We start from the raw sequence: 22,750 nt of genomic DNA, 5'->3' as shown, positions 1-22,750 counted from the left end.
CTTGAATTTTTTTTAAAAAAAATTATATAATAATAATTTTTAAAATTAATAAAAAATTAAATTATTCTTTTAATATTATCAATACTAATGAAATTATTAATAGTTGATTAACTGTTAGATTTATGTATTTAGTAAAAAATATTATTTTAAAACTTAATAAATTTGCATAAAATTTCGACTAAAATTTCATAAATTTTAGATATTTTACCTTAAAATTTAAGTGATGTTAGAAGCGAAATGTTGTGGTTAGTCGCCGGTTTTTCTTCTGCGTGTCATTTGCTCTGGAGCTCGTGCTGTGAGTTCGTATGGAGCACGCAATGGTTGACTAGGTGCACGTTTCGAAACAACGACATCTTCTGGGGTCTGGGCAAAGGGATCTTCACCGGAAATATCGTTCTCTTTATTATACAAAATACTTTTATTATTATCTCTCCAACTTTGTAGAAAAATCTCCAATTATTTACATTTAAACCAAGTATAATATACTTAATAGTTTTATTAATTTTTCCTCCATCTAGCGGAAAAGACTTTTAATTTGGCATCTATAGAAATTCAAATATTATTAATTTTGTTGAAGAAAAATAAATGTCCTTACATTTTTCAAGTTACACAAATGATTTCTGATTAGATGCACTACTATTATACATTCGTAGGCTTCTGTCTTTGGTACAAGTGAATATTAGGTACTAACAATTGATAACACATTTGGTTAGTGAAATGAAATAATTATTTTATGAAAATATAACAGAATAGAAATAATTGTTATATAAATGGGTTTATGAAATAAAATGAATAGCAAATAAAGAGTTTTGATTTTAGGTACTTAATAGTTAGAGTGCTGGTGTATCGTGTACGTATATAAGGTTGTCAGGTTTGAATTTGCCGCCTTAGCTGCTGTTGTTGTCCGAAGATGATCTTGAGCATTGTTGTATTAGTTGCCTTAGTGTTTGTGCAATCAGACTTTTGATTTAAAAATTAAAACAAATAAAGAGTCACAAATTAACAAAAGAAGGTTTGCAACTCATACGCATGAATGTTACTAAGAGACGTAGTAACATGTGCATGGCCTGAAATTTGAATCCTCATTTGCAGATTTGGTATTTGGGAGATTTTCCAATTCGGCTTAAACGAAACAGAAAGAGAGAGCCGCCGTGTCAAAAAGGAGAGGAGGCGTTCAATTCTTTATACAATGTTGGTTAACGTGGCATATTCAGAACCCTGGATTTCGACTCGGATGATGATGATGTGGCACCTCATCTATCCGTACACCGGACCTGATCTCCTGTTAGCTTTTAACCTGAGATGAACCGGGTCCATCCCCCCCGAATTCGTAAAACACAATCCAAATCCAATCCGAAATAGGGAATAATATATATATATATAAAACCACGGATTGTGTTCGTCGTTTTCCTTTTTAAAACCCCGGAAAAATCAACCCTTCTCCCGCTACCGCCCCCCTTCTCTCTCTCTCTGAGACCTCTTCTTTAAGGGCTCATTCGCCTCCTCCGTTAAGCTTTCTCTTCTACTTTTGGTTTTTTGTTTTTCCCCTTTCAAAATTTGTCCTTTCCGAATTTTACATCAATTTCCTGTTCTTTGATTTGCTTGATCCAAGAAATTTTCTTTTGTTTTTGGATTTTCGTCCAAAGCTAAAGTTTTCGTTGTTGAGCCGTTCAAGAATCGAAATCGCTTATATTTTTTTCATTTAAAAAAGAGTAGGGGTTGTTTTTTTGGCGGTAAATTGATAGATAGATAGATAGATAGCGAGATGGTGAGTTCAGAGGGATTGAGTGGTTCGACACCGCCGGTGGCAGCGCCAGTGAAGCAGTACGGTGTAACAAAGCCGATATCAATGGCAGGTCCCTCCGAAGCCGATATACAAAGAAGTCGTGAATTGGAAAAGGTATGCACCTGGAAATATTAGATTTTGTTTTGGGATATTTTTAATTTATTTGTTGTCTTGTGTTTATTTGGGTGCAAAATTGTTGACAGTTTTTGGTGGAAGCTGGGCTTTATGAGAGCGAAGAAGAAACTGCAAAGAGAGAAGAAGTTCTTGGTCGAATTCAAGAGGTAATTGCATGTTCTCTTTTTTTTTTTTTTGGAGAAAATTATGTTTTTGTGAAATTCTCAAAGTTGCATCATGCGAGTGTTACTTAGAATGCTATGTTAAGAAAATGTTGATTTTTCTTTCGACTATTTCTGTGAATGCAGCATAGTTGATTTAACAAATTAGGTCAAAAAATAAAGTATGAAATAAATGAATCTGAAAGTTTTAGTGTTGGGTTCTTGTATTTGGGATCTGATGTCGCAGCAGTGCATGCTTGTTTGGTTCATAAGATATGATTGTATGGGATAACTTCTTATTTAATGCTATAGTTGCCAGTATTTCGTCTCTAGTCTTTAGATAGAAGATTGGGAAGTAACCTAGTTAAGATATTCTATATTGTTAGGTTTGTGTAATCGTGTTAAGCATATGTTTAAACTTTAAGTATGACGTGAACCTCAGGGTTCTCGTCAGTGAGCTCTCTGTGAGTAACTACTGAAAAATATTTAGTGAGCCTGATTGAAACAGTTTGAATTCAGGTGTCTCTATTGATATTTCTCACTGACCTGTTGGAGTATATGTTATTCATGTTTATCTAGAATGCATTATGCCTAGAGGGCTTAACTTCAGCAGGTTCTGGGATGGTGCTCGTAAATTTCAGTTATTATGGTTAGTGAGCATAGTTAATTAACCGTGAGATTTTTTATAACCAAACCTGATAGTCAAATTATAAATGGATAAATAATGTGGAACACACTCACAAGAACTTCAAATATGACCTATATTCATCCTTCCCGTATACATACTGCTAGCTAGAGCTGTTTATTTTGCGGGCTAGTAATTTATACTACTCTAAGCACTATGATAATGATGTCTGTATTTTGATTAAGCGTAATGGGTGTCCTGAGATAGATTCAATGTTATTTTATCAGTTGGAATGTTATAGTAAAAATGAATCAGATATTTATGATTTTTCATTCATGTTTGCCTTAGAAAGCCTGTTGAATAACCTACTCTGTGGTTTCAACAGTTATCTACCTGACATGGATAAGTTGAAAATATAGAAAAGAAAAAGAAGAAAAGGGTAAATGCACATGTGGAGTTATTAAATGGTTGCTTTCTGATATAGTAATCATCTTTGAAATGGTGTGTTTGGATATTTCAACTCTTATCTCAAGTCTAAATTTTCGCTGTGTTTGAGTTCGTTGCTTTCCATTAACTGGTTGTTTGGGCTGATGCCCCATCTATTTATCAGACATTAGGAGGTGGTGTAACTCTCTAAGTTCATTTTCTTTAAAAATTTTGCCTCCTAAAAACCATTTTTACTAGCACTTGATGGTTTTATCTCTCTTTAGTTTCTGCTAAAAAGAATTCTACAATTTTCTACTGTAGGCAGCTATCTAGATTATTTCCCCTCTAAATTAAATCTAAACCATATTTTCCAGTTACAAAGCTCTGAAACAAGGGTGAATGACCTACCTCAAAACGCATTTTTGATGTTTTTCTGCTATCCTGCGTGCACTAGTTTAACCTGTGTTTGACGTGTCTGTGCTGGTTTGTATTGTTGCTATGACATTTTCACAGTTTTGGTAACATCTCTTTTTATTATGTTTAGATTGTAACAGATTGGGTGAAGCAACTTACTCGGTTGAGGGGTTACACAGGTCAGATGGTTGAAGATGCAAAAGCAGTCATTTTAACTTTTGGTTCTTATCGACTTGGGGTGAGTGTCTTATCTTTTTCTTTCTCTTTTACACTGCATACCGTATTCAGACTTCATTAACTATATTTCATTGGAATCTTGTCTTTAGCATCACGTTGTTGTTGTCTGATTGGCTTACAGCATACTGATTTACTAGGAACATGTCTGCTATTTTTAGTAAAGCATTATCATTTAATCTGTAATTTACATGTTCGATATACAGTACATTGCTTAAGCTCTGTAATTTACTTGTTTTGTATACAGATATATTGCTTAAGTTTATTGTTTTGATAGGTTCATGGACCTGGCTCTGACGTAGACACTTTATGTGTGGGACCATCCTATGTGAACCGAGAGGTAAGTACGAATTTGTTCATGGCTGTATTGATTGATTTATGAATTCTAAAATAATTTTATTCACGTATCTAGACATTTTGCTGTCTTAACCAGGAAGATTTCTTCTTTGTATTGCACAACATCCTGGCAGAAAGGGAAGAAGTTACTGAGCTACAACCTGTTCCAGATGCTCATGTCCCTGTAATGAAATTTAAGTTTGATGGAATATCAATTGACCTTCTTTATGCAAGCATCTCTCTTTTGGTTGTGCCTCAAGTAAGTCTAAATCACCTTTTATTTCCTTAGTTAAAAATTCTATTAGAGGTATCTGTTTCTGTACAAATGTAAAGCAACTTTTAGCGCCTTGTTTTTCGATATCTCTGCTCAAGCAATTTTAAGAATTGTATTTGTGGAAGATTTAAAAGTGCTGCTCCTCTTTCCACCTCTCACTTTCATCTTGTGTGTGAGCTTTTAGTGTTTTGCTTTTCTGTCTGTGCATCTGTTTGTCTCTCTCCCTCTCTGGTTGATTCTTTTAAGCAACATATTAATGACTTCATATGAACGCTTTTTATGTCTTTTTGGTGCATTTTTCTTGGTTAGTTTCCTCCATGACGTAACATGTTGGGGAGGTTTTACTACAGTTTTATACTAGGCATGTTTAATTTGTTTTAAATGTAGCACATTTTTTTTTATTTAGATCTTTTTTGTTTGATTTTGTTTCTCCCAGGTGAAGACTATTCTGATTTTTATCTAGTTTATGTATTTGATGAAAGCTTGCTGTGGACAGGATCTTGACATCTCTGATGTGTCGGTATTGTACAATGTTGATGAGCCTACCGTTCGAAGTCTTAATGGCTGCCGGGTTGCAGATCAAATTCTGAAACTAGTTCCAAATGCTGAGGTGAAGGGTGCCTTATTACATACCTGATTTTTACATTTTAAAGGTTTGGTTTGTTTTCCTGCCTTTTAGGTAATAGTTGCTTGTTTGACTCTTTTGCTAAGCTGCATACACTTTTAAATGTTTAGCATTTTCGCACAACACTCCGATGTCTGAAGTTCTGGGCTAAAAGGCGTGGTGTTTATTCTAATGTTAGTCCTCTTCCCTTAATACTTTTCGAATTATCATCATTTCTTCATTCTCTATTTATTTTAACATATATCTCCATTTTCAGGTGACTGGATTTCTTGGTGGTGTTAATTGGGCTCTTCTTGTAGCTCGAGTTTGCCAGCTTTATCCCAATGCAGTTCCTATTATGCTTGTTTCACGATTTTTTAGGGTCTTTACTCAGTGGCGTTGGCCAAACCCAGTTACGCTTTGTGCAATTGAAGAAGATGAACTTGGATTTTCTGTATGGGATCCTCGTAAAAATCCTCGTGATAGGACTCATCTTATGCCAATAATTACACCTGCCTATCCATGCATGAATTCTAGCTATAATGTATCTGCAAGCACCCTTCGAGTCATGACGGAGCAGTTAAAATATGGTAACAACATTTGTGAGGTAAGAGAATGGATATCAATTTCTCTATTTTAGTCTATAGCTAGATACTGCTCCTTACCCTATCTCTTCTAAATCCAGGAGATTCAGCTGAATAGAGTAAAGTGGAGTGCTCTGTTTGAGCCTTATTTGTTCTTCGAAAGCTACAAAAACTATCTTCAGGTTGATGTTGTTGCAGCTGATGCCAATGACTTGCGTGCTTGGAAAGGCTGGGTGGAATCCCGGCTAAGGCAGCTTACTTTGATGGTATATTTATCCCTTTATGGCATGGCATTTAAACTTTTTAAGTTTTGATTAATTGTGATTCTTCATGAAATGAAGACATTAGAGGTTTTTCTCTTTCTATCTCATCTGTGTTATAAATATATTATTTACAGATTGAGCGAGTCACTTATGGAAAGTTGCAGTGCCATCCTTATCCTCATGAGTATGTAGATGCATCTAAGCCATGTGCCTGTTGTGCCTTCTTTATGGGTTTACAAAGGAAACAGGGGGAAATAGTTCAGGAAGGTCAGCAATTTGATATACGAGGATCAGTTGATGAATTCCGGCATTCGGTAAGCATGTACATGTATTGGAAACCTGGGATGGAAATCCATGTATCGCATATTCGTAGAAAGCAGCTTCCGGCTTATGTTTTGCCAGATGGCTACAAACATCCTTGGAATCCACGGGTTACTCCCCACCATCAGTCTGATAAACTGTCCCATAACAATCATATTGCATGTACTGAATCTGGTGGGAAATGCCTTAAAAGGAAAAAGGATCCTGAAGGAGAAAATAATGAGCATAGTAAGCCGGAGAAACGGCTGAATCTTGATGGTAGTGAATCTGTTTCTCCTGAGATTATTAGTTGTGAGCTTAGCAGAATGTCTTCAGGTTGTTCTACATCTGATTTAGATGAAATGAATGGAGTTGCTGAAGGGAATGCATCATCTAATTCCAGCACTATCAGCTCTTGCTCAAATGAGGATATTGGGAATGAATCCAGTGAAGGGAGCAATGGAGGTGATAATGGGAGCATAGAAGGGATTACTATCCCAGCATCTTCTCAGAGTGATTCATGTGATGCAGATTCAAAATCTTCTTTGGAGGATGAACATGCTGATCACAACAGAGTATTTGAAGATGGATTACAGAAAGAGTTAGAGGTTTAGGATATAAGTTCCCTAACTTTTCCCCTAACTTTTGCTGATTTAATTGATCATTTTCTGTTTGGTTATCATTTCATTTTCCGTTGATATTTGAAGTCATTTTTTTTCTCAATAGGTTGCCTTAGAGTTCCTGAATTTAATCATTTCATTATCTGGTGGTTTTCTGCTCCATAATTGTTATGCTTGTTGTCACACTGCTTGTTTTTTCTGTCTGACTCATAGATCATGTAACCAAACAAGACGTGGAGAAACTGTGGACAGAGTAGTTGAAATCTTTTTGCCCTTGAAGAGATTATTTAATATGTTCTGACTGGTTTATGTACTGCAAGTTGGGCCGTGTTGTGATTCATAGATGAAAGGCTCACTAATTTAGGCTTGACTGGACAGTTTCTTTCTCTTGAATATTTTCCTCTGCTAAGTCATCACCTTTACCTAATCTATTTGCTTTTGTTCGTTGATTTTCTGATGTGAAGCCTAATGCCGCTGTTGGTGTGGTTCTCAAGTCCATGAATGAAGCTGACTCAGAAACTGTGCAGAATACCGTGATAAGGCATGATTTTGAAATTTTAAATGAGTTTGTCTTTTTGTGATCTATATGCAATGTTTTTCTTTATACCCGCTTCTTTTGGTGTTTTTTTGTTGTGTTTCAATAGCAGGTTGAATTTGACGTCAACAGCATGAGAGATAAGTTTATGAAACTGTTGTTGCGCAGAGGAAAGACATGGAAAGCCAGCAGTTCGGGTAAGTGTAATTTTAGTTGCTGGCTTTCATTATTTCTCTTTTTCAGGCACCTGTTCCTTGGTTCTATGTTTCTGGGCAAGAACCAGTTGGCAGAATCTAAACATCATCTGGGGTGTGGCTTTAGCTTGCTTCTCTGTGCAGTTTTTCGCTTATGTTGCCTGCTGTTCTGTTCTCTAGAGGGGAAAAAAGGGGAAAAGAACAAGAAAATGTCAAAAAAAGGTAAAAAACCAAAGAGAGAGAGAGAGAGTACCTGTTTTGGACAGGCAATGAAGTCTTGCATTATCTTGAGTGTGCTTGGCACAAACTCAGTGGAAAGGTATGGGATATAGGTGAAGAATTTTTCCAGGTTGTAGTGTGTTAGGGTGTCTCTAGGAGGGTTCTTTTATATGGAAGGAATGGTTGAGATGTGATGTGTAATGGTATTCAAGGCCTAACTCTATGCAACTTTTAAGTAGTCTCTGCTACCCGCCATGTCATGTATTGCAATAAAATTATATGGAACATCTCTCTTTTCTCTCATTCTTGGCAGAAGCGTGTTTTTAGTTACTAGAATTTCTTTGAATGCCACTGTAAAGCTGGCTTTGGTGGTTTTTCCTACCATTCTCATTGCCTGGTGAATGGGGCTTTTGCTTTGATTCTTGGTCTAAAATGACAACAATTAATTCTTGCCCAACTCAAATCCCAATTTATTTATTTATTCTAGCTTCTAACGTAGCAGATAGATCTACGAGCAATTCGTGTTCACGTTTAGCACCACAGCCGGACATGTCGAGGATTGACTCCTCGTAGAAGCTTTTATATTATATCTCTTCCATGAAATTCTGATTCTCTATTGTCAATAATAATAATAATAATAAAAGGATAACAACAAGGATTCAACTTTTAAATATTTGTTTAATCTAATAAGCGAATGCAAGATGTTTATCCTAATCAAATATGAGATAACCAAAGTGCAGATAAATAAATATCAAAAGGAAATTTTAATTAAGTTTTTTGTTTGAATTTTTGGGTAAACAACAAGGAAAGGTAAAATATTAAACAACTCTCTGCACGTAAACATGGAAGAAAAGCATCAAAAGAAAAACCGAAGTACCGAAGCAAAGTCCTGTGGTAAAATCTTCTAGAAAGTCAATGCTAAACTTCACCTTTTTTCCTCTTTCTTTCTTTTTTTTTTTTTTTTTTAAAATTACCTACGGTGTAGTTACCAAATAGACACGTGTACTCATGACCCCTTGGGTTAAATTTACAGTCTCCTCACTTGGATGAACCACCATAGCTCTCTGACAGAAAAGCTATAAAAACCAAAAAATAAAAATAAACCTTTACGAACAAAACAAACCCAAAAACACTTGCCAAAATTGACACCATTTTCCTGGCCTCTCTCTCTATTTCTCCCTCCATTCTCTAGGCGAACGCAAGATCTTTGCTTTTTGTTTACTTTTGATTTCATTTGTTCTTTAATCACACAAATTCTAATCTAGATTCAACAACCATTCACTGATATAAATCACATAAATGCAAATTCCCATTTGTGATTAAATAAAAAAAAAAGGGTTTCTTTTATTTTGCAAGATCTTTTCTTTTTCCAGTTTTTTTTTTATTATAAACAGAACGAAATTCCATTTTTTTGGGGTGGGAAAATGGGCAAGGTGGCCGTTGGGGTGGCGGTGGTGTGTGGGGTCGCGGTGGCAGCGGCAGCAGCGGTGGTGGTTCATCGAAAAATGAAGAAGTCAGGGAGGTGGGTAAAAGCAATGGAGATAGTTAAAGAGTTTGAAGAAAAGTGTGGGACCCCGATTTGGAAGCTGAGACAAGTGGCTGATGCCATGACTGTAGAGATGCATGCTGGCCTTGCCTCTGAAGGTGGCAGCAAACTTAAGATGCTCATCAGCTATGTTGACAATTTGCCTACCGGGTATTTCAATTTCTTTCCTTTGTTTTTAAAAATGTATAATTATGTGTTTACTTGATCTCTTTTGATTGGATTTTATGTGGGTGTTTGTCACTTATATCTAACGTGCATTAAAGATCAATGTTCAGTCATATATTGCTAATATATACGTCTATGTATGTATGCCCGAATATTTTGGCTCAGCTACAGCTAAGTCTTTGGTGGACCTTTTGTCAAACATATATTGGTATCAGTCAATATGAGGATGGCTGTTATTTGAGATTGCCTATGCGGGATCAAGTTCATGGCACTTGCTACATGTGGGACTCTCTACATATGTGCACATCTAGGAATTTATATTCTATCTGATCCACTTTGAAGATTCTTCTCTACATGGCTGGGGTGGATGAATGACATGTTAATATAACTATTTTTGTGTGTCTACTATTGATTCTCATATATTTAGGTGCTCCATTAGAGATTTAGTTGATTAGATTGTAATGTTTTTTCGTTTCCTGAATTAGGAATGAGAAGGGATTATTTTATGCATTGGACCTTGGTGGAACTAACTTCCGTGTGTTACGAGTGCAATTGGGAGGGAAGGGTAGTGGTATTGTCAATCAACAGTTTAAGGAGGTGTCTATTCCTCCAAGTTTGATGACAGGGACTTCAGATGTAAGTACTTCTGCTGTTAAAGAAATGACTGGAAACTAGTTCAGGCATAAGGTATCTAATGTCTGACAGGTGATCTTGATTGCAGGCACTATTTGACTATATTGCAGTAGAACTTGCAAAATTTGTAGCTCAAGAAGGCACAGATTTTCAACTAACTCCTGGTAGACAAAGGGAGCTTGGTTTCACCTTCTCATTCCCTGTGATGCAAACATCCATTTCTTCTGGAAGCCTTCTTAGGTGGACAAAAGGCTTCTCTATAGATGACACAGTCAGTACTAATTGCTCAGACTTATTTTCATACTTATTGTGCATTAATCTTTTTTCAAATTTTAAAGGTTGTAGAAGTTTTCCCAAAAAATTTGCCCATATATTTTGTCCCCTAGAAGTTAGTTTAACTAGGGTAATAATATATCAAAAAGGAATTTTAGAAGTATTTGATTTTTAAGAATTCATATATACTACTTCAAGGCATATCACTGTGCTTTGATTGCTTTATATAATTGATTAATGCAACTTCTCATACCATTTGCTCTTTTAATCCCAAGGTTATATTTCTTTTCTGTTCTTGGCTGCTGAATTAACAGGTTGGCCAAGATGTGGTAGCAGAATTAACCAAAGCCATGGAAAGGCAAGGCCTTGACATGCGTGTTTCAGCTCTGGTAGGTTTATGTTAAGGATTTTCTCTTTCAATGTTTATAGGTCCTTCTCATACTTTAATTTGATCAGTGAACCTGAAACAGAACAATTGTCTTGCTTTCATTATTATTATTTTTCTTTTCCCTAGGCCCTAGTGTCTTATTGCAACCATTTTGACTTTAGGTGAATGACACCGTTGGAACACTTGCTGGAGGTAGGTATACCAACAGTGATGTTGCTGCAGCTGTGATCCTTGGTACTGGATCAAATGCAGCATATGTGGAACGTGCACATGCAATACCAAAATGGCATGGTCTACTACCCAAATCAGAAGAGATGGTTAGCTTTTCTTTAATTGCTACTAGTAACTTTGTATGGCTTTGAGACTGTTCCTTTTTCTTTCTTGATGTCACAATTAAAAATCAATGAGAGATCCATGTAAGTTTGAAGAAGAACTGTTTAATTAGGTATGGGATGAATATTGAAGTTGCTGTTGATATTTGGCTGAAGGTTATCAATATGGAGTGGGGTAACTTTAGGTCATCACATCTTCCATTAACAGAGTATGACCATGCACTAGATGCTGAGAGTTTAAACCCTGGTGAACAGGTAACTGCATAATTTTGTGCTGTTCTGACTCCTTCGTCTTTGGCCTTCTCTTTAACATAATTTGTTTATCTTACGTTCGTTTGATTTGTCACAGATTTATGAGAAGATAATATCTGGTATGTATTTGGGAGAAATTGTTCGCAGAGTTCTGCTTAGGATGGCTGAGGAAGCTGCATTTTTTGGTGACATTGTTCCACCAAAACTTAAAGTGCCATTTGTATTGAGGTAATTTCCTCAACTGAGCTGTTTAGTTATTGAGCTGCATTTTTTCTATTTATTGAGCTGTTTCTTTTCAAAATTTTTCTTTGCTCTGGATATTGTATTTCCTTTTGTTTGATTCCAGTTAATATTCATCAACTGTACTCTACTTCTGTAGACTGGTTAACATTTTTTCTGTAGTGCTGTATGCAAATGTCTTTCACTATGTTTGCAATGAGAAAACTGTTATCAAACATATTGTTTGTCCTTGCAAAGAAAGGTCATTCCTAGAAAACATTTTTTCAGTGAGATTATGAGAATAATTAATTTGAACTTTGAAGGGATCTAGCTAGGTCGGTTCTTTCTATATTTGAAGAACAATATTAAATTTGAGTCAGTATATGTGAGGCTTTGCATAACCATCATCAAATGAAGTTGTATACCTTCGTAAGAGATGACATTTCTTTCACTGATTCTATGCTTATTTCTTTGAATCCATATATACGCAAATTACATTTCTTTTTAAAGCTACTCCCCCTATTCCCTTTTCTCAGCCACTGCATCTCAGTGGAACTGCTGGTAAAGCAGAAAGCAGACCGTCTAACCATACAATCAACATATGACCACCTCTTTAACCACCTTTGCATTGGATACTTCAACATCAACAATTAACTTTATTCATTATTTACACAAAAATGAACAATGACTTAGCTTGAAATACTTATGATGGGAAAATTTCCAATCACAAGGTCTACCGTTCAAACTTTTTTGAAAATAGATAATTGATGTTTTTTGTGTTTGACGCAAAAAGAGAGCACTATAGCTCAAATTTAGGATTGCCAATCCCCACTGCCTTTTAGCCCAAATGGCACATATGATTTCCTTTTATGCTATTAATAGAAAAAATTGCAAATGGAAATAATTTGTGGAAGATGGTTCCTACGGTAATTTTGTGTAAAGAAATCAAAAGGAGCAGGATAATGGTTTAAGTTTTTTCCCTTTCTGAAATGTGTTTAAATATGAAAATTCTCTCCTGTGAGTGAAGGGCAATTCTTTATTTATTGAAAATGTTGAATTGACGCAAACTATAGAAGTCAAAGGTTCAGAATGATGGATGAACCATCATTAGAAGTCTGCTATTTGGCATGATAGTAACAGTGGATGCTTTGTATTATCATTTCCACTGTATATGTTGTTGAGATTAAGTGTAATTTATCCTTATAGCTTGTAAATAGTCTGTGGAACATTTTCTTTGTCATCAGTGCTATGCTCTCCTTTCTCCATTTACTACCTTCACCGCGAAGCTAATAACTGGGTCTAAGGATGCTCTTCTAATCATCTAAACTTAAACATATTAGTCAACATTTTTCATCAGTGATTTTCAAAAGGTTATTTTTACTGTGCGATTTTGTAGTTGTTAAATTATATTTTGGTTAATGTATGCAAAAAGCCTACTTTGTGGCCAGCTGTTACCTTGGCTCCAGCCATCATGGTCTTCTTATGAAGTGTTTCTTATGTATTGTATCAAATGTCATTTGTAGTATGATTATTGCTGCATATAGCATTTAATAACTGCCACTGGTTGTTTACTCTTTTGTTACTTTATTTGGCAGCGTGGATGACTGTCTGACCTAATTTCGTTTTACTTATATACTTTGGAACTGCCACTGGTTGTTTACACTTTTGTTACTTTATTTGGCAGTGTGGTAACCATTGTCTGACCTAATTTCGTTTTACTTACATAATTTGGAATGATTTTGGAAGTGGTAAAGAAATGTTTTCTTTCACTAACCTTGGATTACTGTTCATGGCATGGGACACATTCACTTCTTCCTGTTATGTTTTGGACATTTTATCAGATATTATGGCCTTTTCTACACTGAAAGATGCACTTTTGTAATGTGTTCAAGATCTGCAGAATAGTAATATTTGAGTTTTGTTAACTTGCAGGACACCTGTCATGTCAGCAATGCACCAGGACACTTCCCCTGACCTCAAAGTGGTAGCGAATAAATTGAAAGATACTCTTGAGGTATATTTTAATCTTGTAAAATTCTCCAGATGTTACACTTGATCATCAAAACTTGTTTATTTCACATTTATTTTTGCCTGAATTTCTTGTTTGTTCATCATATCTCTTATGGAACTTTTTCGATTCTCTTCGAGAATTTCTTGGTCATGCATAATGTTGGTTGCACCCAATATGCAAGATCACATTTGCAACTTCCTCATGATTAAAATCGCTTCAGAGTTGATTTAGAGGACCTTTTGATTCTATGAACAGCTTCCTTAACATCATTAGCTTAACTTATCCTTGAAAAAAAAAAAATCACTGGCTTGAAGCTATTTTAGTAGAGAAGTGCAGAGAATATGTTTTACTTTCAACTTTGAAAGCTGATTAACACTCTGGGGTGGTTGTGATTAGAATTGAATTATTTGTTGTCTGTATTATCTTGTCTTGTGTCCTAAAGCAATAGATGGTGATATTTATGGCAAGTAGACTACTAGCAGCTGAACTGCTAGTCATTTTTTTATTTTTTGCTTAGCCAAAAGTGGAATTTTATATATATATCACTGATAAATACAGTGTTGTGGTAGCATTGAAGCTTCCCTGAAAGCATAACACCTGGATACACCTTGTGACATATGCAAATGTTAAGCCACTACATATATTGTGTTGTGTGTTTTAAGCCTGCTTGTATCTTTTCTGTTTCCAGATATCAAATACGTCTGTGAAGATGAGAAAAGTAATTGTTGAGCTTTGCAACATTGTTGCCACCCGTGGGGCACGTCTTTCAGCTGCTGGTATACTAGGCATTCTGAAGAAAACGGGAAGAGACACAGTCAAGGTAGGGGAGAAACAAAGAACAGTTATAGCTATGGATGGTGGACTATATGAGCACTATGCAGAATTCCGCAAGTGTTTGGAGAACACCCTAAGCGAATTGCTTGGAGAAGAGGTGTCTGAAAGCATTGTGGTTGAGCATTCAAATGATGGTTCTGGCATTGGAGCTGCTCTTCTTGCCGCTTCCCACTCACAGTATGTGGAAATGGAGGAGTCCTGAGAGCAGTAAGAACTGGTTCAGCCATTCTTTTTAAGTTATTTGTGAGAAATCTTACCAAACTTTTATCCTACAAAATTCTTTTAACCGGGAGATTAGCATTTTATTCCTTTCTCGATTAATTACTTTTGGGGCATTTATCGTAAAATCTTAAATAATTGCTTGCAAAGCTTGCGATGAGGTGAATTGAATGTATAAACGCAGGACCAGGAAGCGTGACCTCTTCCGCATCGGCCTGTGATTCTCTACATCTGTGTTTTTTAATTTCTTGCTTGTAGTCACCAAAGCTCACTGCTTAGGCATGAAAATAATTGTTAACCCTTTTGTCCTTTTTACACCTTGGGGTCAAAGATAATTTGATTGTCGACAATTGTTTATCATCCAACGTGAAACCATGCCTAGATCTCTGCCTTTTCAAACACCATTCATGGAGTATATTCTTCGCTTAAATTCGAGGTACAACTTGTCTAGTTGCTTGATGATTCAGCACATGCCTAGTGGTCGTGATTACATGTGAAATATGCCCGCCAAGGATAAACTTGTTTTCTTGGAGAAAATATATGGTCTATGAAGAAAATGTAAGATACTAAAGAATTATTCCTCATCTTAATGCTTACTTAAAGGGTTGAGTTTCTGGATCCAAGTTTTAGTTCATAGTAAGGCATGGAAATTATACATTCAGCTAATAGTGGGAACGGCTTAATAAGACTAAAAGTCAAGGTGGGAGGTTCACAATTCAACTAAGAATTAAACATGCATGAGTAGTGTCACCCTGCTTGGGAGAATTTTACAACAGCAAATTTCTTTGACATGGTGAAATTTTTATCATTGCATTTCACAAAATTCTCGTTGTAGAATTATAACTCGAATGTACTTAGAGTGGAGGAGACTTTTGTGACAGTAAACGACACGGCCGTGTCTTGGATTGTCCTTGGTGATGTTCGTATTGCCAGAAAATGACACCGGTTCGTCCGACAAAGATAGAATAAGAAGCAACCTTGGAATCATATGTATTTGAAAATTAAACAATAAAAGCAACATTTCATATTGTCAACACTTTTATTGCTCTTCAAATCAATGGCTTGGATGTCTTAATATGCTTCTCGTCTAATTCCCCACTTGCTTCATTTTTTCTTCTCTTATTGAATTTCTTTGATCTCTCTATATACTTCTTTATCAATGTTTGCTCTAATCTTCTATTAAATGGAAAAATTATTGTAAAAATATTCTAATTATTATCAAGAAAAACCATCCTAATAGATACATATATGACGTTTTAAAAATGAACATATAGAAGCATAACTTTGTTGGTAGTTGCATTTCTTCTTCAAATATATATATATATATATATATATATATATATAAAGTAAAACATAGTCAAATTTATTTGAATGATTTTTTTTTTATTTCTATGTATGAAAAATATAAAGGGAATAACACGTCATGCAGAAAAGGATATATACAAGAGGATGGAGGGCTTGACATATTGATTATGTTTTGACCAACGTATGGCGTTCCCAATAGAATATGTGAGTGGAGGGTGCCCATGTATTGTTGCCTTCCCCCTTCAAATAACCCTTTTATATGTTCAGTCCAAAGGGTAATGAATTCCCAAGTTGAATTTCTGTGAAAGGTTTTTCCCTGTCATCCCCACTCAGAATTGGAGGTTTGAAAGTTTTCTACTTCCAAGTCTACACGCCATGACTAACCTCAACCAAATACCCTTACCAGCCACCAAATTTCATCAATATTACCATTTTCACAATCAAAACTAAACTCTTAATACAGTTGAAGCTAATTAAATTGCAAATACGAAATGACTAAGTTAATTAAATAACATACTAAAGCTTTTGCTCGCAATTAATTTTCGAGCTTCTATATATTGTCCAAAGAGAGGACAAGTGCTGCAAAATTTCCAAAGCAAAACCAACCACCCATTTCGTTAATGTGCAAAGTGAATCCAAATACAAGGACCACTGGGAATGGTCGACCAACTTTTTTCATGTCTGGGCTAAACTGACTTTGTCCTGTGAAAAGTGCTATGGTTTCAATCAAACCAAATGGAGAAAACCTAACAGTCGGTTTTGTTAGCACAATTTTGCTTTACTATATGACATGCATGTGTTTTTTCGCTTTAGGTAGGTTTAAGGATATTCTTAAAACCAAAAATAATGTTAATTTGGTCATTTAGCACACTAAACCCTTTTTCCTCCTTGTAATCTAACAATAATTAGGTTCCAATGAGAAGATCAATGTCCAAGGGCATTCTTGCAGTTTTCACCTAAGAGAGAAACCTAATTTCCCAAAACCCCACCATTACGTAAAAGTTTTTCTCTCCCATGAAACAAGAGCGGGAAAACCACTGTATTAAACAGTGAGGCTATATAAAGAAGACAAACCCCGTATAAAAGAAGCTCATTTATAGCTTGGAAACCAATCTTTCAATGGCAACTCATGAGGCCTTTCTTTCCCCAAATCCCTGCCGATGCTGGCGCCACCGACGCCGGGTTCAATGGAGAATACCGTGAAAAAGTACAGCTTATGTCTTGTAGCTTTTCATTCTATACTGCTTTACATACATGGCACGCAGGGTGAAGCCAGGCACAAAAAGAAACCAAAAAAAAAAAGGAACAAAGAGGTATATTTGTTATAAGCTTAAATATATGTTCTAAAATGTGTGTATTTTTTTGTCCCTATTTTCATCTCTTGCTTTATTATTGCAATATCAAGAGAAATTAAAAAAACACATATGGGAACTAGCTATTTGGATTCTGTCTCTGTAATTCTGATATATTTGCTTTCTTGTTCTCTTGGAGTGGGGGAACTTCAATGACTTTGATTATGCTTATAATGGGTGTTAATTATATCAAATGATTTGTGTTTGGTAGGGTTTGGATGGGTTATATTTCCTTTGTAGGCTGGATGATATGTGATTTTGATATCAATATTGCTTAGTGTTTCTGAATATATGCTGGACTTTTTAGAAATTTTGCTGATTATATCCTAAATTAGGTTCAACCAATTTTGATATTTATGGACTGTTAGGACATAAATTTTCAGCAGGCTTTGCATTTTAATTTCGAAACAAAATAAAGAAAATTCAATAAATATCGATTTTTTTATTTATTATTGTTCAAGTTAAGGGATTTGTTGAAATAATAAAAAAAAAAACTAAATGACCTGATATTTTATTAGTATAAGAATTTTACTTGGAAGTTTTGATGGATAATTTTTCTTTTGTCAAAAATAAGAGTATTCAAAAATGTAAAAAAATGAATAAAAAGACAAATAGAAAAAAACAAAAAAGTTTATCAGATAAGAGAAACATAATACTTTCAACTGTACAAGTCAAGGCTCAATACAGCTCTGTAGGTCTTATAATTGATAATTTAATTAAAGAGGTTTAGGGTAAATCTATTTTCATGTATCTTTTCTGAATAACATTTTTTTGTCTAACCATATTGTAAGAGAAAAAATCAGCATTAAAATATGAGAGGCAAATACATATTAAGATGCAAAAAAAAAAAATTCTACTTAACTTTCCTTTGCTATTTAATTATCTAAATAAAGTTTGTTCAATTAATTATTACAATAACAAAAAAGGGTAAAGATATAGACTATTAATTGAAAAGTACTATTTATGTATTATCTTAAAAAATTCATTTATATTGCATAAGTTTATTACTTTTGTCCCCATGTATTGATCGAAACGGTGCCGAAGATTAACTAGTTTATAAGAGGTTGGAAAATTGATCCAAATCTAAAATACTCATTCGTATCATTTAATTCTGGCTTAATTCGATTTGATGAGAAATTAGAAGTCAATCTAAAGTCATCTAACTTGAATTGGAAACGATCTAAACTTAGATTAATGATCCGAACCCGAATAACCCAAAATGATTAATCCAATAACTTAAACTTGAATAATTCAAAACAACACTTGATCGAAAATGATCCGATCCGAACTCGTTAATAGGCAACTCTAAGTTTATTCAACAAATTAAAATTACCATTGAAACTCAAAATGTAGTTTGTGGCCTTTTTCACTTGGAAAAAAGCATAAAAGATGCTCGCAGTGAATAGTGTTTTCATTTCCATTCCACATAATCCGAAAGTCTTACAAGTGAACCATCCACGAACTCGTCACCGGTCGTCTTCGGAGTTCCTCTCCACAAGATGTAAAACATTTTGGATATAAAATATTGAATTATAAACAAGCAAAAGATACCATTTCTATCTGATGATCAGATTGGATTACAACCAACTTAATATGCTTCTTGCAAAGCCTGGAAAGAGTGTTATATCCACAAAGCTGTTGAGTACTTGTAACCTGACTAATTTCTGGCATTTGCCTTTGGGTGCACAATTTTTCCTTTTCAAATAAGGTTTGATTCGAAATCAGAGATGGGAAACGAAGCCAATGCTCTTTCCCATGTCTTGGATTTGATGAATAAGCTTTGATCCATGGCATCTTTATCCCTCATCGCAACTCTCTTTTGTTATTGCCTTCTTCCATCAAGTATTTCATGATCTTTTGAACAAGTCTTCTACTATATATATATATACACATACATATATACACATACTGTAATACCATTCATATAAATTAAAGATTATTACTAATTAAGAAATAAAAGGTGATAAACAAACTATAGAAATTACTAATTCATTTTTAATAGGAGTTTTTGGCTTTCATCGTACTATTATTATCATTCTTTCAAATGGTTTGGATAATAAATTTTTGGGTAAAATACTCCTACCCCCTAACTTTTAGACATAATTTCACATAAATCCATTAGCATTAGAAATAGGCAATCTGCCCCAAATAATTTTCTTCTGCTAGACAAAGAAATCTTGTCGTCAGTCTTACTGTCAACCTTCATTTATTTGATAAAATTTATGACAATTTTGCCCCTCTTTCATTGTTCTTGCCAAAACTAAGAAGTCCCTCAAACCAAAACGTAAAAAACCAAATTTTTTTGTGAAATGCTGTAGATTTTTTGCTAATTTTTGGCACTCCACAAAAGAAGAAATGATGAAACTAATCAAGGAAAAAGATTATTTCAAGAACCATAGAGGATAAGCTAAAAATCCAAATTTGTTGGTGAAATGCTCAAGATTTTTTGCTGATTTTTAGCACTCCACAAAGAAGAAGTGAAAAAAGTAATGGAGGAAAAAAAGCAAGAACTAAAGATAGATTCTACCCTTAAAGCTTTTGTTGTCTGTAGTCTGGCTGGAGAACTTTCATTTCAAAAACCACGGATGAATGTTATGGAAGAGTTCATGGGTATGATTGCTTAAAAAAACAAAAGCTACAAAATGATCTCTAACTCTTCCATGACATCCATCTGCGGTTCTTAAATTGATTCTCTTGAAATGATTCATAATAATTCAAAGTAGAAGCGAAACCTAGGAAGAGAGGAAAATAAAATGAAGGTTAAAAGGAAGAGAAAATGAAAGTTGAAGGGCTTCCTACATGGTGTTTGATAAAATGCCCCAAAGAGATGAGATGGGTAGAAAAAATAAGAAGAGTCTAAGGCTTTTAAATGTCATTTTGTTTGATAAAAGTTGTTGGAAGTTATTGAAATATTGAATCCAAAAGTTGTTGTAATATTAAATGCAAAATTATTGAAATATTAAATGGATATAAAAACAGCCAAGCATTTTAATATCTTAAGTTTTTTGTCTTCCCAATTATCTTGAATTAATCATAATAGACTTGAACATAACAAGTGTTATAAGAGTTAATTCAAAGGGTTTTTTTGAAAACAAGTAAACTAATCTTTGCATTGATTTTCAATATGCCCTATACAATAATTCCGCCAAGTCTCTTGTGCACATAAGGAGCACTATTTTCCCTAAACCTTTGTGTACTTGAGGACCACAAGCTTTACAAAATAAAGCTTACAAAAAATATCTAGACCACTATCGATGAGCCAATATCAAAGTCAAGCATCTATTCTTAATTCTCAGATAATGGCGAACAAAAAAAGATAAAAAGTTACAAAACATCCATTCTTAATTTACCTTCCTCCATCCATCCAAACACCACAAAAAAACCTTAGAACATTGTATATATTAACATTCACATATCAACAACATGAGAGACACTTGTTTGTGTCCCTCTAGTATCATCAGAATTCATTACTGAGGTAGAGGCAGCAAGTCTAGAAAATGGAGGCCTCCTTGCACCACCATGAGCAGGGACAGATCTAGCACCACCAAGAACACCACGACCAAGTCCTAAAGCAGTAACAACAACAGGTCTTCTTTGCACACTAGCATATCTTTTTAAAGTTTTTGATGCAGCAACTCTAGATGAAGACCCAGTAACAGCTTTTGATGAAGAACTAGCAGCTGTTGATGAAGACCCAAGCAAGGTATTTTGTTACAATTTAAAACATAAAAAATGTATTAGATGCATTAAATTGCATATGTAATGTAAAATACTAAATTGCATAATCAATTTAGATTACCTTTCTATTAAGTTGCACAGGAACCCTAGGACAATTCCTTCTATTATGACCAAGTGTGGAGCATAAGATGCACCTAACAGTGTTACTCCTCCTAGCATTTCCATGTCCAACTAGCCTTTCCTCGAGTTCCCTTCTTCTATTCTTCTATTCTTCTTGGGCTTGCCAAGCATACGACGGAGCAGTGGAGGCTCCACTGAATCTACTTTCCCTTTAAACTCAACCATGGTGATGTTAAGTATAGCATGAATGTACTCAATGTATGCTTGCATGAACTTCTTCTTAGAATAGTAGTTGTCACAATATTGCTCTAAATCACCCCTAATGTGACTTATGCAAGCTGTTGCATGCTTGAAAAGAATACCTAAAATGCAACCAAACACAAGCTAGTAAACCTTGAAATATGCAACCAATCAATGTATACATGAAATATGTTGAGACAACTTTACTTGAAATATTCCAAACACCACATGGACAAGTTACCCTACTCACCCCTAAGTTGACAGCATACGTTTTGCCACCTTTAAACATATTAAACTTAGAATCGGAGGCAGTCACAACCTTACAAAACTTGCCACTGTACTTAGCAAAAACCAACTTCTTCTTAATTTTGGGTGTCACATGCCCTTCCCATATGCATACCTTCTCACACCAATCAAAAAACCTTTTCATTATTTTGACTCTAAGTTCTTCAAACAAAACCAAAATGGGTTTACTCCTCACAAGACCAATCTAATGGTTGAAACTCTAAGCCATGTTGTTGGTCACATGGTCACTCTTCACACTTAGGTTAAAGGTATGTCTTGCCTACAGTGTGAGTGGTTTTTCCATCAACCAGTTGTATGCCTCTACACTTTCAGCTTCAATCTTCATCATGGCTTCATTCCAATCCCACTGGTTGTATGCTTTTATAATTTTCCAGAAGTTCACCTTCATGTCCAACCCTAAAAACCTTTGCCTAAAATTGCTATAAAAGTGCCTAGCACACCTTCTTTAAGTGGCATAGGACATTATCTCTGTAATTATATCATCTAGGCCTTGCCATATAAGAATAAGTAGCAATTAATAACTACTTAAAATTAATTAATTAAATGTAAAATAGTAGGTGTTTAGGGTTTACCTTTTACCCATTAGAGATAACTACCAATGGTTTGTTAAAGTCCCCAATGGCAGTATTAACCAAGTTCAAAAACCAAGACCATGAGTCTCCATTCTCCAACTCCACCACAGCAATAGCAATAGGATACAGACCACAATTCTCATCAATGACAATAGTAGATAGTCATCAAACCCAATGAAAGGCCTACACCTTTTATTGAAACCTTTCCTTAAAGCATCAAAAGAAGGGAAAAACCTTTTGAAAGATGGGTACATGCTCAACTCAAGCCTCTCTAACTACATGATAGCTATGCTCTCAAGATTTGTATCTGTCACCATCTGGGCATACAAGTGCATGTAAGAATAAGACCTCTCATGAGTCCTTTCAAACTCCTCTCAGGCCCTTTTCTTTGCCCTATACAGCTTTTTAGAATGAACACTCACTCCATACTTCTCTTGTAATTCACGTTGCATCAAATTGTATGATATATTTGGGTCATACTACAGCTGAGCAGCAAGCTTGTTAGCAATCCAAGCACTTATAGTAACAGGATTATTGTTAGTAATCCTAATGTAAGAGTGTTCATTCCCTATCTTCTTGATCTTAAACGCTTTCCTATCTAAACATACATTTGCTT

General features: G+C 34.9%; 2 protein-coding genes across 4 annotated transcripts; both read left to right on the top strand.

Moving 5' to 3' along the window:
• Positions 1,404-7,992, top strand: LOC18596029 (nuclear poly(A) polymerase 4). Of its 3 annotated transcripts, none has more exons than XM_007024262.2 (12): positions 1,404-1,900; positions 1,990-2,067; positions 3,657-3,764; positions 4,038-4,100; positions 4,194-4,355; positions 4,867-4,980; positions 5,106-5,168; positions 5,252-5,581; positions 5,660-5,824; positions 5,956-6,729; positions 7,206-7,282; positions 7,389-7,992. In XM_007024262.2, exons 1-12 carry the CDS (start codon positions 1,766-1,768, stop codon positions 7,411-7,413), a joined length of 2,094 nt encoding a protein of 697 aa, XP_007024324.2. In that variant the 5' UTR covers positions 1,404-1,765; the 3' UTR covers positions 7,414-7,992. The 3 variants fall into 3 exon arrangements, with proteins under 3 accessions (XP_007024324.2, XP_007024323.2, XP_017978898.1); XM_007024261.2 differs by having other exon boundaries at positions 7,386-7,992; XM_018123409.1 differs by lacking the exon at positions 1,404-1,900 and having other exon boundaries at positions 2,018-2,067; positions 3,667-3,764; positions 7,386-7,992.
• On the top strand, positions 8,779-14,921 carry LOC18596028 (hexokinase-2). Its single transcript, XM_018123410.1, has 9 exons — positions 8,779-9,385; positions 9,886-10,036; positions 10,122-10,304; positions 10,621-10,695; positions 10,856-11,011; positions 11,183-11,281; positions 11,376-11,506; positions 13,430-13,511; positions 14,197-14,921. The coding sequence occupies exons 1-9, from the start codon at positions 9,114-9,116 to the stop codon at positions 14,542-14,544; spliced, it is 1,497 nt and encodes a 498-aa protein (XP_017978899.1). The 5' UTR covers positions 8,779-9,113; the 3' UTR covers positions 14,545-14,921.

This window comes from Theobroma cacao, chromosome 6, assembly GCF_000208745.1.
Source record: "Theobroma cacao cultivar B97-61/B2 chromosome 6, Criollo_cocoa_genome_V2, whole genome shotgun sequence".
In the NCBI taxonomy this organism is placed as follows: domain Eukaryota; kingdom Viridiplantae; phylum Streptophyta; class Magnoliopsida; order Malvales; family Malvaceae; genus Theobroma; species Theobroma cacao.
Note: the sequence above shows the minus strand (reverse complement) of the source record. Positions and strands in the feature narration are given on the sequence as shown.

Bases quoted from the DNA above. Each gene is read 5' to 3' on its own strand.
- LOC18596029 (XM_007024261.2), top strand. From the start codon at position 1,766: ATGGTGAGTTCAGAGGGATTGAGTGGTTCGACACCGCCGGTGGCAGCG. The intron at 2,068-3,656 runs GTAATTGCATGT...TATTATGTTTAG, and splicing joins TTCTTGGTCGAATTCAAGAG to ATTGTAACAGATTGGGTGAA. The intron at 7,283-7,385 runs GCATGATTTTGA...GTGTTTCAATAG, and splicing joins GTGCAGAATACCGTGATAAG to CAGGTTGAATTTGACGTCAA.
- LOC18596028 (XM_018123410.1), top strand. From the start codon at position 9,114: ATGGGCAAGGTGGCCGTTGGGGTGGCGGTGGTGTGTGGGGTCGCGGTG. The intron at 11,012-11,182 runs GTTAGCTTTTCT...ATTTGGCTGAAG, and splicing joins TACCCAAATCAGAAGAGATG to GTTATCAATATGGAGTGGGG. The intron at 11,282-11,375 runs GTAACTGCATAA...GATTTGTCACAG, and splicing joins GTTTAAACCCTGGTGAACAG to ATTTATGAGAAGATAATATC.